The sequence below is a fragment of the Aethalodelphis obliquidens genome, unplaced genomic scaffold (genome assembly GCF_003676395.1).
Source record: "Aethalodelphis obliquidens isolate GAN/ISIS:26980383/991018 unplaced genomic scaffold, ASM367639v1 scaffold14, whole genome shotgun sequence".
NCBI classification, from domain to species: Eukaryota; Metazoa; Chordata; class Mammalia; order Artiodactyla; family Delphinidae; genus Aethalodelphis; species Aethalodelphis obliquidens.
In genome coordinates this window covers 37,954,136-37,969,926 of record NW_020837958.1, presented here as the reverse complement: position 1 = coordinate 37,969,926, position 15,791 = coordinate 37,954,136, and the positions used below count along the sequence as shown (strand labels likewise).

At 55.3% G+C, this 15,791-nt stretch overlaps 2 protein-coding genes across 3 annotated transcripts in view; both read right to left on the bottom strand.

The window, feature by feature from the left end:
* Positions 1-827: 827 nt before the first annotated feature.
* TPP1 (tripeptidyl peptidase 1) lies at positions 828-7,395 on the bottom strand. The gene is made up of 13 exons (XM_027115517.1): positions 7,332-7,395; positions 7,145-7,216; positions 6,742-6,881; positions 5,755-5,905; positions 5,421-5,548; positions 5,106-5,317; positions 4,726-4,924; positions 4,408-4,596; positions 4,099-4,168; positions 3,552-3,672; positions 3,309-3,467; positions 3,015-3,140; positions 828-2,841 (listed from the first exon to the last, which is right to left on the bottom strand). Exons 1-13 carry the CDS (start codon positions 7,373-7,375, stop codon positions 2,701-2,703), a joined length of 1,752 nt encoding a protein of 583 aa, XP_026971318.1. The 5' UTR covers positions 7,376-7,395; the 3' UTR covers positions 828-2,700.
* Positions 7,396-8,189: 794 nt separating this feature from the next.
* DCHS1 (dachsous cadherin-related 1) overlaps positions 8,190-15,791 on the bottom strand; it is a 35,134-nt gene continuing 27,532 nt past the window's right edge. The window contains exons 13-21 of one of the 2 annotated variants that reach the window (XM_027115515.1): positions 15,558-15,767; positions 13,660-14,538; positions 13,422-13,535; positions 13,039-13,250; positions 12,795-12,949; positions 12,469-12,599; positions 12,070-12,353; positions 11,602-11,740; positions 8,190-11,269 (exon numbers count right to left, since the gene is read on the bottom strand). In XM_027115515.1, coding sequence (XP_026971316.1) covers positions 8,658-11,269; positions 11,602-11,740; positions 12,070-12,353; positions 12,469-12,599; positions 12,795-12,949; positions 13,039-13,250; positions 13,422-13,535; positions 13,660-14,538; positions 15,558-15,767 — 4,736 coding nt within the window. In that variant the 3' untranslated portion in view covers positions 8,190-8,657. The remainder of the gene's footprint in view (positions 11,270-11,601; positions 11,741-12,069; positions 12,354-12,468; positions 12,600-12,794; positions 12,950-13,038; positions 13,251-13,421; positions 13,536-13,659; positions 14,539-15,557; positions 15,768-15,791) is intronic. The other variant, XM_027115516.1, reaches the window with a different exon arrangement.

Genomic DNA, 15,791 nt, shown 5'->3' with positions numbered 1-15,791 from the left:
GGGTTGGCGTCACACGCCTCGCGACTCGCCCCTCCCACGTCACGTTCGCTCCTCCCTTAGGCTGCTCGTCTGTTTCCGCGGCCCCTCCGGCGGCTAGATGACGAAGGCCGATGGGCGGAGACAAAGTGTTGGAGAAGCGCGATAGCGCGAACATTTCTCCTAGGCGGATCCGCTGGGATGGGAACGCTTGAATGTCGAGGAGTCTCTTCCGTAGGTCTGGGACCCCTCACCAAGCCTGACGCCCGAAAACCTTGCTTTGGGGCCCATCGCCCCGACACCTCTCGACCGTTGGTCGCCTGCCAGTCTGCATCCTTCCTAGTCCCTTTATTCAGCCTTTTAAGGGTTTGTAGTGGAGTTGGATAGCCTCTCTCGCTGGCAGCTGCCCAAAGAAGTGAGGGCAACAGGAGAAAGTGCTGCTGCAGATGGGGAGGGAGGTACAGTCCACCCTCCGTATAGGTGGTGAGGGGTGGGCTGTATTGGTTCCAGGACCCTCCCCCAAACCCCCTGTCCCCCTTCCCCCCCTCCCCCGCCATGGATACCAAAACCCATGGATGCTCAAGTCCCTTATATGAAATGGCATAGTATTTGCACTGTATACTTTAAATCATCTCTAGATTACTTATAATATCTAATACCATGTAAATGCTATGTAAATGGTTGCTAGTAAATTCAAGTTTTGCTTTTTATAACTTCCTGGAATTTTTTTTTTTTAATATCTTCAATTCATGGTTGGTTGAATCTGTGGCTGTGGTATGTGAGGATACAGAGGGACGGCTGTCTTTCAGCCTGAATAAACAAGATCTGAAAAATCACAGCTAGTGAAAGAGTGGGTTTTTCAATGCAGCAAACATTTATTTAATTCCTATTTGCCAGTCCTGAGCTAGGGCCTGCAAATACAAAGTTAAGTAGGACAAGGTTCTAGTCCTCTAGGCACCAATAGTCTTGGAAAGGGAGGCAAAGAGTTAACTGGCCATTTCAACAATATATGGGGGTTTAAATACTGGAGGTAGACACAGAGCGTACAGTGCAAGGGAGGAAGGGAACTAACAGCTGCTGCCTGTATCTGTGTGTTAGGCATTCTATTAACTTTATCCCGTTTAATGATTCCCTGAATATTAGAGGCAGGTATCAATATCCTCACATAACAGATGAGGAAAAAGCTTCAGAGAGTTGAACTTACTTGTCCAAGGCTCTCGCCTAGTCTATATCAGAACCAAGAATCAAACAGGTTTGTTTTCAAGAATCTAGGATTTTTCTGTCATACAAAAATCAACTAGCTTCAGGGAGCCAAAAGGTTCACACGAGAAGGTGACTTCTGAGCTGACTCTTGAAAGAATTCTGTAAGTCAACCAGGCAAAGGGAGCCAGGTGTAATGTTAGGGCCCAGAATATCTTGAGCAAAAGTGAAAGTGTCTGTGGGGAGGGCAGGAAAGGATAAACAATTTGTTACTCAGGAACAAATGGCAAGTAAGGGATTAGGTTTTTAAGTCATGATAAAAAGCCTGAACTATATCCAGTAATCTTTGAAGGGTCTTAATCAAGTAAATGACCTTATGGGATTTGCATCTTACTCTGGTAGATGGTTTAGGGAAGGGCGGAAAGTAAGGACACTTCTTGCAAGGGCCTCCTCAATTCAGAGGAGAGGGAATATGGCTCAGGGCTAATGTCGTAGCAGTAGAGATGGAGAGAATTCGATGAGTTCTAGATATACTTAGGAAATACAAATGGCAGGACTTGTGGATTGGTAAAGATATATTTAAGAGTTTTAAAGTCAGCAGGACTTGTTGATTGAAGATGATGATGGGAGGAGGTGAGGAAAAGGGAGTCTAGGATGACACTTTAGGTTTCTGGCTTGGTTGGAAGAAGCATAGTGTCATTTACAAAGAAGAAACAGAAGAGAACAGTTTGGGATTGGGAAGAAGGGAGATGAAATATTGAGTATCACACATATTACTTTTGAGGTATCGATCACTGTTGGATAAAAACTCTGATATAGGGAGATGGTGATGGCTGTGGATGCCAGTGATTGATTTGTTCCAGGGTCAATGAGCAGAGTGAGAAGAGCAAAAGACTAAGGATGGAGCAATGAAATACAACAACATTCGATGAGGAAGCAGAGAAAGAGAAAGAGGGAAGAGGGAATGAAGGAGGAATAGGGAGTGGTCAGAGGAGAAGTTAAGCCCTGGTCGCTAAGGAAGGAGAGGCAGTAGACTACTGTGACAACCCACAAAGCAAAGATTGGGAAGTGTCCACTGGATGAAGCAGCAGGGAGGCATTCATTTCTCAGTGTTTCTCAGGGGAGGAAAGAGTGAAAAATAAGAGCAGAGGTCTCATGGCAATGAATTGAGGAGTGAAGATGAAGTGAAATAGTGTACTACACAGACAGTGTAAACAACTGAAAAAAAAAGTTGAAAAAAAAATAAAAGAAGAAATGGAAGAGGGGGCGGTGTGCGGAGGACGCTCCCAAACAGTGCAGGTTATAGCATCTGTAGAGGAACCCGGGCCAGGGGCAGGGGTACCTGAGTATAAGGGAGCAGGTAGCGTTGGGAGTCAAGTCAAGCTCACAGCATTTCTGGGTTAGGGAGATAAGCTGCGGCAGTCAACAGTTGAGGGTTTAGCAGGGCTCCCAACAGTGCAGAACCAGGGACCAAGCCACCGGCTGTGGGGCAGTGGACAGGCCCACTCTTCTAGCAAGAAAGGATCAAGGGTTAATTAGTGTCTTCAGCAGAGCTGGGAAGTTGGGTGTTCCCCAGCCTGTCACAGGATCCCAGCCAGGGCCAGAGCAGAAACCTTGACCCTCCACCTCTTCATTCAGACAGGACTCATGGCAGCCACGTGTTACCTAGGGAGAAGGTGGGCATCAGATCCCGGCTTGCTGATACTAGGAGACTGCAGCACCTCACCTTGTATGCACATTCCAGAGGCTATCCCACCCCATCAGAATTGTCCTCAAGTTCATCTTAGCACTCGACATACTCTTACGTAAGTGGCCACACCCCTCTCTTCCAAACTCACATCAAAGAGTCCTTCCCCATGCTTCTGGTAGAGCCGTGGGTTGAGAAAACCAAGAGGGGGGAGGCCTCTGAGGATTCTGTGTTCATTTATCAGGGATAGGAGTCCCCCAAACACTGGAGTAGAGGCCTGCAAGCGTGAGGGTACAAGTAGAGGTTAGGGGTTCAGAGTGATTGGACTTTTTGGGAGGGATGGATCAGAGGTCTCTGAGGAATCAGGGGTTCTGGGTGTAAGGTCTTGGGGGTGGAGGGTGAGGGTAGTCCCTGGGTGGGGGTTTGGAGCCAGGCTAATTCTCACCGAGGTGCCAGACACCCATGGAATGGGCACATGGTTGCTGACCACCCAGTAGCCATCAGAGAGTGCAGCCACGTCTGGGTAGGCACGGCCGCTGGCATTGAAGTAACTGGATGGTGGCAAGTGGGGACTGGAGCTCAGGTACTGGGCTACAGCTTCCTCCTAAAAGGCATTCTTGAGTGAGTATCATCTGCTGAACTGAGGATCCCACCCGTCCCCCCTCCATCCACACAAACACACACATACCTGGTATGAAGGCCGTGGGAATACATTGCTGAAGCCGCCACCACTGATATAGTCAACAACCTCATCTGTGACTCGGAAAGGATTCTGGAAAGATGTGCCTCCCACCGTGGTGACATAGGGGCTGAGGACAGAAGACAGCATTCAGATTGCAGGGTCCAAAGGGCACCTCCAAAATGCATGGGGATGGGTGAGTATGGGTCTGGGTCTTGCTGGAGGGACTGGGGAAGCACTCTGGTGAAGTATGTACATGGGGATGACTGAGAGATCTTGGGTCCTCAAAGCATGGCCTGAGGTGACTGCACACTTTTTCCTACGGAACACCCACCAAATCTCCCCCTAAAATGCCTGGAGACTGAGGAAGTGGAACACTGGGAGCTATGTCCTACTCAGGAGACTCGGGGCCTGCGACCTACAGGAAGAAGAGGGGGGTGCAGGTAAAGTTGAGGGTTGGGCCACAGGAGCACCTGGTGATCAAGACAAAGGTTCCAGATCATGAGGACATAGATGAATTGGTGGCCACAGGCAAGTGGTGGACTGGGGTGCTTACCTGGAGGCAGGGAAGCTGGGACGGAACCGGTGTCTTCCCGAGACAGACCAACACCCAGCCCCACTGTCACCTGGGAGAGAGACCAAGTTTGCCACTCAGTTTAATTGGTCAGAGTTTGGAATGTGGGTTCAGATGTCGGAGAGGAAATTCAAGTGTTAGTCATTACTGCAAGAGGTCAGAGTTGAGGTCAGGTCAGTGGTCCCTGTTGAGTTCAGATTATGAGATAGAGATCAGGTCCAGGAGTCACTGCGGGGTCAAAGTTCTGAGGCTGGGTGGGTGTGGGAGTCTAGGTTTAGAGTAGGAGGTCACCTGAGGCAAAAAGCACAGTAAGACCCCGAGCAGCAGCCTTCATGAGCTCGGTGTTGACCCGCTGGATGTAGGCGCTGCTGAGGGAGTCCTCATCATCTCCGTAGCTCACGGTGTGCACATGTGGCAGGGCTGACTCATTACTGAGCAGCAGGAGCCACTGCAGGAAGGGCTCCTGTGACTCATGCCGGCCTGGGGCATAAAGGCAGTCATTTGGGAGGTTGTCAGGATCTCCCTGGAGCTCACGGGATTCCCTTGGGGAAGCAAAGACCACCACTCACCCCCACCTCTATCCCCACCAGCCAGTCCCCTTGGCAGTACCAGGGCTACTGTAGACCCAGGTGGAGATGTTGGCGCCAGCACTCATCAGGTACTCTACATCTAGGCTGGCCTCAATTCCGGCCTGGCCCCGGCCCTGCTGTCCGACCACACGGGCTACTGATGCCTGGTGTGCAAAGCTCCCACCGAAGAGGTGCATGAACTCAGCCAGGTCTGACTCATGGAAATACTGCTCCAGGAACTATGGAGGGAATCAGAGGCGATATCATGGGTCAGAGGACACAGCCCCAAGGGTCAGGTCAGGGGATACTGTCCCAGATCACAGGATTGGGGGTGAGAGCCCAGGGGTTAGAGTCAGAGAGTCAGCTGGTCAGGCACCTTGGGGAGGTGGTAAGGACCCTGAGGCTCTCCGCGTGGCTCACCTGGGCACAGGCTTGACTGTTGTTGGTCGTGCCAGAGCCCACGTCTTGTGCCGTCAAGTTGTACCGCTCACGGATCACAGATGGGGTCACCCCCAGGTGTAGGCCAACAGTCCCTGGGGTCACCCCCAGGTGTAGGCCAACAGTCCCTGGCACCTGTGGCTTGGGGCGTTGCCTCAGGGTTGATGTGGGGGGAAAGCGGTGCAGCCCCCCCACTGTGGGGAGGAGTCAGCCTTGAGGAAGAGATCCTTTAGCCTCCAACCCCCCATTTTATCACTCACCCCCCCCCCCCCCGCCACCAACCCCACTGGGTGTTACCAAAGTCCACGTGGGAGGCCAAGGCCTTCGGGAGCCGGTAGGGACGTGGGGACCTTACAACATGGGTCTCTGCAGGTCCCCCCATATAGTGATGAAACTCAGCCCCAGAGAGCAGCAGCTCTGCTTGTCTGAAGTCAGAGATCAGAGAACAGAGGTCAGAAAGCATGGAACAGAGCTGAGGAGGCTGCCTGAGCATCACGGGGCAGTTAGTCGTTATCTCCCCAAGTGTTTTCACCCACAGGCCCTGGCAAGCTCTCAGCTCCCTTCCACTGCAGTGACGAATCTCCCTGATGGGATGATTGGTGCCCTCCATGAGGCAATTATTCCCTCTTACCGGACACTCAGCCAGCAAGTCAGAAAGTCCTGTGTGGTCACTGAGTGGCAGTTCCGGGCTCCAGCAGCCAAAAGCCATTTTTGGACTGTGTGGAGGGTCAGTGGTGATGGCCGGACCAGTTCAGCCACATCCTCTAGGGTCAGGTACTTTCCTGCAGGGATTCAGTAGAGGCTCTTGCCTTCATTCCTTGCTTTTCTCAGTTGCCCTTTTTGAACTTTAACCAGGAGACACTGGAGCTTAACATGATGGCGAGTCACTGCTCTCCTGTGTGGATGGATCGTGCATACACCTCCCGGGTGAACCTTAGACTGCCCCCCTCACCACGAAGGGCTTCCAGCAGGGGAAGCCCACCGTCCAGCTTGACCGTTGGAGCAAACCATGGACCTTCTGGAGCATAGTGGGGGGTAAAGTGGGGAGAAGAGTGGAGGGGAAGAGACTGCAGACCGGTGAGGGGGCTGGCAGCAGTCCAGGTGAAAGAGTAATCAGCTGAGTTGGTGGCAACAAGGAATGGTGAGACAGTGGAGTATTTCAGAGCTGGAACTGGCAGCCTTAGGGTCGAATGGAGGAGTAAATGAGAGTGAATTTAGTGGGGGGAGGTGAAATTTGAGGTAATGAGCACTTATATGTACTGGATGCTACTTCCCCATTTGTCTGGTAGTTGGTAAATAGTAGAGTCAGAATTTGAATCCAGATCTGATCACCAAGCCTGTGCTCTTAACCATACCCACTTTCAGTTTTTGAGCCTGATGAACATAGGTGGAAAGTTTTGGAGGAAAGAATGTGAATTAGTTTTGGACACTCTAGTTCCAATTCACCTTTTTATTCAGAAACTCTTTAATGAGGGTTACTGCCATTCATCTGTCCTATACCACCCCCTCGACAGGCCCCAAGAGCACATCCCTGACATGACCTGCACTGTCCCACACTCAGCCCAGTCCTGTGTCCCTTTACTGCATCCCACATCCCGCCCCCAGTCCCATCAGGCACCATAGCGAGAAGAGCCGGGATCCGACACAGCCTGCACCAGCTCAGACAGTCTCTCCAGGTTCTGCTGTCTCAGGGCAAACGTGAGACTCAGCTCTTCCTCAGGGTCCGCACGGCCCAGAGACACCCAGCCTGGTGGCAGCCTGTAGGGTCAGGGGTCAGGCACATGGCCTTCATTAGAGTAGGGATGGGAAGGTTCACCATTAGAACCTAGAACTTGGGGAGGATTCCAGAAGCAGATATGGATCACAGGAGGTGGATTATCGGGGACTGAATCTGGGAACCTGGGAATAAGGCTATGGAGTGGGTACCAGGAGCTGGTAAGGGGGGTGAGGGAGGCTAGAACCAGGAAAACGGGTACAGGAGAGGCCATGGGGTAGGGGTTGTCAGTGCTAAGTCAACTCACGTCCACTGCTGGTCAGGCTCCGGGCTGTAACTGCATTTGCCGGCGACAAAGAGGCCAAGGAGCCCTAGGAGGCTGCAGGGGCAGCACATGGGTTTCAGCAGGAGCTGGACTGTCATTATGTTCCCACCCTCCAACATATACTCCCTCCAACATGATTCCCTTCTCCCAGGGCCCCCTAGTTTCTTACCAGGCTCGGGGGCCCATTCTGCCTTTCTGCAGATCCGCTGTCATGTGACAGATCACATGAGCCCTATAGTGCACCACCTCCCGTCTCTGCCTAGAAACTAGTGACGATGCTGGCTCCTCCCTTGAATGGGTGGGCCTGAATGCTGAAGAAGGGGCGGGGCTGCTCCTCGGATGCTCCCTCTGTGGACTGTCAAACACTGGGTAAGCTCAGGGCTCCCCACCTGCTGCCAGAATCCAGGACTCACCACAGTGTAGGGGGTGCTTCAGAAAGGGGCTTTGGAGGCCCACAGACCCAGGTTCTCACTAGCTGTACGGAGCCTAGGTTTCTTCATGTAGAATATGGAGACTATTATGTTAAAAGTGCTCTGCCTCAGAGGGTTGCAGTGAAAATTTACAGAGATAAAGCAGGTGGACCCCTCAGCAGAGAGCCTCACATGATAAAGGCTCAACAAATGTGTGCTCTTATTACACGCGAGTATATAGGGGCCCCACGGAAAACAAATACACCACGAGGCTGCTCTTGTACCCACCCCCACCTCCCTGAAGACCCTCAGGCCTAGAGCTGGTCATCTCCAAGATCTCTCCCCAGCCAGCCAACCCCTCTCTAGGTCACTGCCACAAGCAAGCCCCTGCTGTCTGCCGTCTTCTGGCCTCCTGCCCACGTTAGAGGGAAAGGTCAACTGCAGAGAGATGTGATAGCCTCAGGTTGGGCTCGGGCTCCCAGTGCCATCCCCACTCGCTCCCACCCTAGATGCCCCTGTGTCCACCAGCTTCTGTGACTCCTGAGGTGTCCACAGTGTGCCAGGTGGCTTCCCATCATCCCCCCACCCCTACGGCCCCCACAGAACAGAGCCGGACACTGGGTACAAACTGCAGTTTATTAAGGCTCCAGAGTGAGAATTGGCACTTGATTCTGGGCAGGGGCAGGGGTGTCAGTGGAACCCAAAGGAGCTGGGCCCAAACAAGTTAGAGGGACTGCCCCCATTCCCCCTACCCCCCAATAAATAAAGTCTCAGCTCCATCTCAGGGTGCTGGCACAGGGCAAGAAGCCCTCACTGAGGAGGACCCAGGGCTGCTGCCTACTTCATCATCTTTCTCTCCACACCGGACCCGGCCACAGGTCAGTGCCCAACAGGGCCTCGTGGTGCTGGTGCTCTGACAGGGCCAGGGTGAGACGTGAGACCTGTCCCCACTGGAGGACTCTGGAGTGGGGATCTGGCCTCCCCCGCGGCCAATCATGGTCCGAGGCTGCCCAGGGCAGGCTCAGATGGGGCCTGCATTGGGGACACTGTGCGCATCCCAGGTCGGGGCCCAGCCTGGGCCACAGCTAGATATGCAGCTCCGTGTCATCGGGTGGCTCCAGGCCGGACTCTGCACTCAGTGCTGAGGCTGAGGGGCCCTGGGCCACCCCAAATGGCGAGACGACAGGTGAGCGAGCAGCCAGAGGAGACAGTGAGGGCGAGAAGCTGGGGGACATGGCAGCTGAGGACAGGGAACCTTCATGGCTGATGGGGGAGCGGTGAGAGGCTGGTGGGAAGATGGCCCGGGTTGTAGCCGTGCTGGCTGGCTTGGGGGGCACAGACTTGGCTCCTGGGTGGGCCACGGCAGTGATGAGGGGTGGTGGGTCAATACGGGGAGCCGGGGGACACGGCCGAGCCTCATCCTTGAGCCGGGCGATCTCTGTGAAGACGCTGGCCAGCGGCTGGAACTGAGGGCACCAGCTCAGCAGGTAGTCCCAGTTATAGCTGCCACGGAGCTCCTCCTCCCCAGCCACAATGGCCGTCAGTGCTCCTGCCACACATGGCTTGCCATCTGCTGGAAAGCCATAGTCCCCAGTGGGTGCAGGGCTTAGGCCACAGCCCCCCAAGAAGGCTGTGGCAGCGGCTGGGGGGCCCTCCTCTCGGTACAGAGTGGCCCCTGCACCCGGCAGCAGCAGCCCTGCCTTGCGGCCCTTATACCAGGTGTCGGGGGCAGGTGGCTCGCAGGATGTGTCACTCAGTCCATCTGCATCCTGCTGGATGCCAGAGTCAGGGCCACGGGCAGCCAGAGAGGAAGCCACACTGGCCACACGGGGGAACTCGTTGATCATGCGGATCTCGTCATCCTCTGCAGCCTCCGCTGAGCCTCGGCCGCTTGAGTGTGAAGGGTCCAGGGAGCCACCACGGGGGTAGGGTCCTCCAGCTCCTGGCCCACCATAGCTGGGGAGAGTCTGGTGATACAGGTGCTCTGAAGGCGGTGGGCTGGGTGGCTCTCGGCCCAGCTTCTGTAGAGAGCCACTGGCCAGGGGTGCTGCCTGTGACATCGGGCCAGGTGCCGCCTCAGCCTTGCGGCTCCGGGCCCGCACCAGCCCTAGGACCAGGGCTGCCAATGCGAGCACCACCACGACTCCCAGGGAGGCCGCCACAGCCCCCACCAATAGCAGGTTAAGGTCAGGTGCCAGGCCCAGCGCAGTGTGGGTGATGTCCACAGTTACGGGCACTGTGGCACTCCGGGAACCAGGCAGAGGCCCCCGTGCTACCACCTCCAGCCTCAGCTCCCGTGGTGCCTCACGTCGGGTCCGGCCCCCACCCCCAGAGGTGCCTGTTCCGCTGCCTGGTGCCCGGCTGTCCACCCGCAGGTACAGGGCACCTGTAGTCTGGTTGATACCAAAATAGGGGGAAGAGGTGGCAAGGGAATAGAGCACCAGGCCATCAGCACCTCCATCCTCGTCTGTGGCCTGCACGTGACCCAGGCTGTGGCCACGCCGGGCACCTTCCGGCACTTGGAAGTGGAAAGCTGGAGCCAAGAACACTGGGTCATATTCATCCTCACCAGTCACCAGCACTGACACAGTGACTGAGGCTGACAAATTCCCAGCATCGGTAGCACCCACCAGCAACTGGAAGCTTCCTGTGTGCTCATAGTCAAAGGCCACTCGTGCCCGCAACTCCCCTGTTGAGCTGTTCAGCGCAAATGCCTCGCGGCCCTCAGGCCCCGGCCCAGCGTCCAGCAGGTCGTAGCGGAGCCTTCCGAAAGCCCCAGCATCGCCATCCGTCGCATGCAGAGTAGTCACGAGAGTGCCTGGAGGCTGGTTCTCTGCCAGGCTGGTGCTGAGCAAGCCCAGAGGGAAGGCTGGCCTGTGGTCATTCACATCCTGCACCTCGATGGTCACTGGTGCCAGAGCAAAGTGTGCCCCGGCAGGGTCGGCAGCCCGCACGACAAGCTGATGTCGAGCCTGGGTTTCACAGTCCAAGGGGTGGGCCAGTCGCAAGTCACCCGAGCTCTCATCCAGCTGAAAGAGCCCAAAAGGGTCGCCTGAGCTGAGGGTGAAACGCACAAGGCCATGCGGGCCTGGGTCAGCGTCGGAGGCCTCCACGTGCAGCAGCTCGGCTCCAACAGGTGTGTCCTCAGGTACTGCCACACGGTAGGATGCTCGGGTGAAGACAGGTGGGTTATCATTGACATCCAGCACAGTGACGGTGACCGGCACAGCCGAGCTTCGAGGTGGCTGCCCCCGGTCAGCTGCAGCCACAGTTAGATTGTACTGGGCTAGGCTTTCGAAGTCTAGAGGCTCAAGCAACACCAGGCAGCCCAGGGCCCGGGGGCCTCGTCCATCACCCTCCCCAGTCTCAGCCAGCCGGGGTTCCAGCTGGAAGACTCGGCCCCGGTTGCCACTGACAATGCTGTAGTCCACGGCGGCATGGGTGCGGCTTCCGTCGGCATCTGTGGCCTCCAGGGTGAGCAGGGTGGAACCAGGGGGCAGATCCTCAGTTACTGCCACACGGTAGTGTGACAATGTGAAGCTCGGGGTGTGGTCGTTCTGGTCCTGCAGCTGCACGTGCACTGTGGTGCGTGCTGCCCGAGCCGGCGTCCCATGATCTCGTGCTTCCAGCACCACGTCCACCACTCCTGGCCCTTCATGGCCCAAGGCCGTTGTCCCCACTGTTGTGAACAAGGTCCCTGAGATGAGAAGGGAATGAAGAGAAATATGCCATCAGCAGAGGCTGTGGGTGAGCAGAGTGACCCTTCGAGGACTGGGAAATGGCCTCGGAAGTCAGACTCCAGGGAGTGGCCCATGTGCTAGGAGATTACAGAGGGGCCTCCAGGATTCAGAGAATGGCTTCTAGGCATGCAGTCAGGACAGTGCTTAAAATAGAGACAAAGGGCAGAAAATGTCCTCCCTGGGTCAGAGATCTAGGGAGTTAAGAGTTCAGGCAAGAAATTCCAGGAATGAGGTCAAAACATGGCCCAGCACAGTCAAGGATAAGGGGTAGATCCCAGGAAGGACGCACCGTTGTTGGGGTCAACACTGAAGCCCTCAGCAGGGGAAGCCAGGTGGTAGGAGACATGACCATTGGCACCTGAATCCCGGTCAGTGGCAGAGACGGAGAGAATGGCACTGCCTGGGGGTGTGTGCTCAAGCAGCATCACCTGGGGTGTGAGGACAAGGGTTTAAGGCCAAGCGTCCCAGCTGCCCACTCAGCCTATGTTCTGGAGCCTGGTCTCATGAGCTCTGCTTGGCATCCGTCCCAGCTTGGAGCCCATCTACCCCTTAGAATTTGGACTGTGCCCCTTCCCCCATTTGTGGGCACCGGATGAAGAACCTGGACACAGTTCCCAGGACTTATAAGGCTGGTCTTATATCCCCAAAGATCCGTCCCCAAGTCAGTTCTGACATCCAGCCCACCTCAGATCCTTCCAGCCTTGTCACTCCCCTCCGTTGTGAACAACCCTGGGCCCAGAGGTGGGGGCATCAGTACCTGGTAGAGGGTCTGTGAGAAGGCGGGTGCATTGTCATTGACATCCTCCACGAGCACCGTGAGGTTGGCACGGCCCTCGTGAGGCCCATCATGTGCCAGGAGCTGCAGGTGGTAGCGGTCACGCTGCTCGAAATCCAAGGGGCCCGTGAGGGAGAGGCGGCCACCATAGCGGCCTACACTGAAGGGATCCTGGGGCCCAGAAGGGCTCAGCACATACCACAGTACTGGTCCTGAGTCCACATCATTCCCTGTTACCTGTGCAATCTCTGAGCCCAATAGTGCATCTGCAATACATGGGACAAGTGTGTTTGGCATGGTCCCAGAGGCCCCTGGAGCCCCAGAGTGGGCAAAAGTGCTTCCCTACCGCCCTTTGTACCTCTCACTTTACCCAGTCCTCACCTTCCGACACTCGGAGCTCCCAGGGCTGGGGGATGGTGGGGCGATTGTCATTGGTGTCGATGACCATCACCGTCAGGGTAGCTGAGCCCACCAGGGCTGGGCTTCCTCTGTCTGTGGCCATCAGCACCAGCCTGAACACAGAGCACAATCGGGGTGGGGCCTGGGGATAAGGGAGAACCTTGGGCAGGGATAGGAGGGCTCAGGACAGGCTGGGGGGTGGGGAACTCAAGACGTGGCCTAGGGATTGAAGGGGATTCCGTGCGGGGCTCAAAACTGGATGGACCTGGGATGGAGTCTCAGGGTCTACAGACCCACCCAAGCCTCACCGTGTTTCGGCCCAGATCTCACGGTCCAGGATAGCTGTGGTAGTGATAGTGCCTGTGGCTGAGTCCACACGGAACAATCCCCGGGCTGGCTGGGATGCGGCCAGACTGTAGGAGATCTGTCCACTGGGGCCTTGATCCAGGTCATCTGCTTCGACCTGGGGAAAGCAGGAGGCTGCTGGCACTGGGCTGGCCACAGACAAAGTCCGCCCAGCCCTGCCCCCCATCTTCCCGTCACACCCCACACCTGCAGCAGGGGTCCCTCCAAGGGCCTGGACTCGGGCAAGAAGGCCACGTAGTGGGGCCGCAGGAAGCGGGGAGCATTGTCGTTGGCATCTTGCAGGGTTAGGGTCAGCACGGAGAAGGCAAAGGCTCCTCCACTCTCCGCCTGCAGCACCAGTCGCAGCCGTGGGTTTGCCTCAAAGTCCAGCCCCTCCGCTGAGCGAACCGTGACGGCTCCTGGAGGGAGGTGGAATGTATCACTGACAGACCTCTTGCTTGCCCTAGAGCCTCCTGTCTGAGGCCCGCTACTCAAGGGCAGCCTCTCCCCAACCAGAGACTCCTCGGGCCCAAAGAGGACCCCCGCCAGGAGCCTGTCCCCTCACAGAGCCCCCTGCTCCCGCCCCTTACCTGTACTAGGCTGGATGGAGAATGTCCCTTTCTCATTCCCACTGAGAATGCTGTATGTGATGGGTCCACTTGAGCCCCCTGTATGGATAGCCTTGGGGGAGACAATGGGAGTCCCTGCAGAGGGGATGATATTGGTTGAAATGTGAGCACTAGACGGAGGGAGTCTGGGGACTATTTTTAGTTAGTAACCCCAACCCATCCAGGGATACAAAGCTGGGCGACACGGTTGGGCACCCACCTGGGGGTGCATTCTCACGGAGCATGGCTTCGCTACTAGCCCGGGGAAAGCGGGGTCCACGCTCAGACTCTCCCTGCAGCCCAACAATGACCACACCAGTGGCAGAGCGAGCTGGACGGCCAAGGTCGGTTGCCACGATGAAGAGGACACGATCCTGGGGACCCAGGGATACAGGGGAGCGGGCCACACGGATTTCACCAGTGTAAGAGTCCACAGTGGTGCCAGGAGGTGGTGTGCCTGCCAGCCGGTATAGGATAGAGGCATTGGCACCAGCGTCACGGTCTTCAGCTCGCAGAGTGGCCAGAGCCAGGGTTGGGGTACTGAGGCTAGGGCCTGGGCGGGGCAGGCGCAGCCTCAGGGGACTGGTGGGGAAGGTGGGCGCGTGGTCATTGACATCGCGCACCATGATGGTGATAGGCACCGTGGTGCTTAGGGGTCCAGCAGCTGCACCATCCACTGCATTCACAGTAAAGGCATAACTGGGACACTGCTCTCTGTCCAGGGCTGTGGCTGTGCGCAATTCCCCAGAGCTGGGCTCCAGCAGGAAGGCTCCTGCTGCACCTGCACCCAGGTAGTAGGTCACGCGGCCATTGGGCCCAGCATCAGGATCATGAGCCTGTAGCTGCAGCAGCAGGGTCCCTGCAGGTGCATCCTCAGGCACCTCCACAGAGTAGGCAGGCACAGGGAAGGCGGGGGCATGGTCATTAGCATCCAGCACTGTCACTGTCACAAACAGAGTAGCACTGAGAGCTGGCTGGCCTCCATCTCGGGCTTCTATCTGCAGCTGGAATGCTGGCTCCACCTCCCGGTCTAGTGGCCTCATGGTGCCAAACTCCCCTGAAGCTAGGTCCAGAACAAAGGCTTCTGATGGGTCCCCATCTGCAGAGAAGGGCATGCACACATAAACATACATGTGTCAGCCCGTGGGAGTGGGGGTGATTTACAGGCAACCTGGCAAAGAAAGAGAAAGAGAGAGGGAGAGAGAAAAGAGGGAAAGTGGGATAAAGGCAGAGAAACAAAGAGAAACACAGAAGGTAAAGAAAGACACTGCAAAGTAGCTTTTCTAAGAGTGTGGTCTGCAGACCCCAGGGATTCCCCTGAGACCCTTTTGGGGAGTACATAAGATCAAAACTATTTTCATAGTAATACTAAGACATTGTATGACTTTTTCATTCTCATCAACTCACAAATGCAGAGTGGGGTCCGGATGCTACATGACATGTGATGACATCATGACTTGGATGGTTAATGGAATGTGTGTGCTTGTGTAGTCTTGTGTTTCCCAGAATATTCTAGGTAGAAAGTTTAGAGCATAAATATGTGTTGTTTTCAGAGATTCACTCGTTTTTGCTGGCTTGCGTTCGGTTATACATGCTGTAATCTTTGTAACCTCATTACTGTCCAACAAATTGTTAGTTGAAACCCTAACATTTCCTTGGGCCTACGCAGAAACACGGCAAGTGGTATACTTCATTGGCTTGTTTTGCAATGATATTTTAAAATTTTCTCATCTTTAATATCAAATATTGTAAATACTGATATAATTTGTTTACTATATATTTTATATATTAAATTATTATTTCACATTTTATTATATCAATAAATGCTGATATCATATAAGCCAAAGTTCTTTACAGTTCTCAAAAATTAAGAATGTTAAGGGTTCCTGAGACGAAAAAGTTTGAGAACAACTGCTCTACAGGGAGAGACAATCAAGAAAGAAAAGAAACAAAAAGATAAAAAGAGACAAAGAGGAGATCAAGAACTGGAGGGGCACAGAAACAGATGCTTGGAGACACAGAAACATAAAGAGAAGGAAAAGGAGACCCGGGCACGCTGGGTCTGACACAGGCCAACAAGGAGTACACCTGGGCAAGTGGGTGCGGGAAGGTTCTCACCCAGGATGCGGTACTGCAGCTGCCCGTTGGCTCCCACATCCGGGTCAGAGGCCCGCAGCGTGGTAAGGGTCTGTGGGTCCTGGCCCTCAGGCACCTCCAGGGAGAGATGGGCACTCCCAAAGGTTGGGGCGTGGTCATTCTCATCCTCCACAGCCACTCGCACTGTGACATGGGTCAACAGCGGAGGCGAGCCCCCATCCCGGGCATACACTATCAGGAAGCAAAATCAGTGAG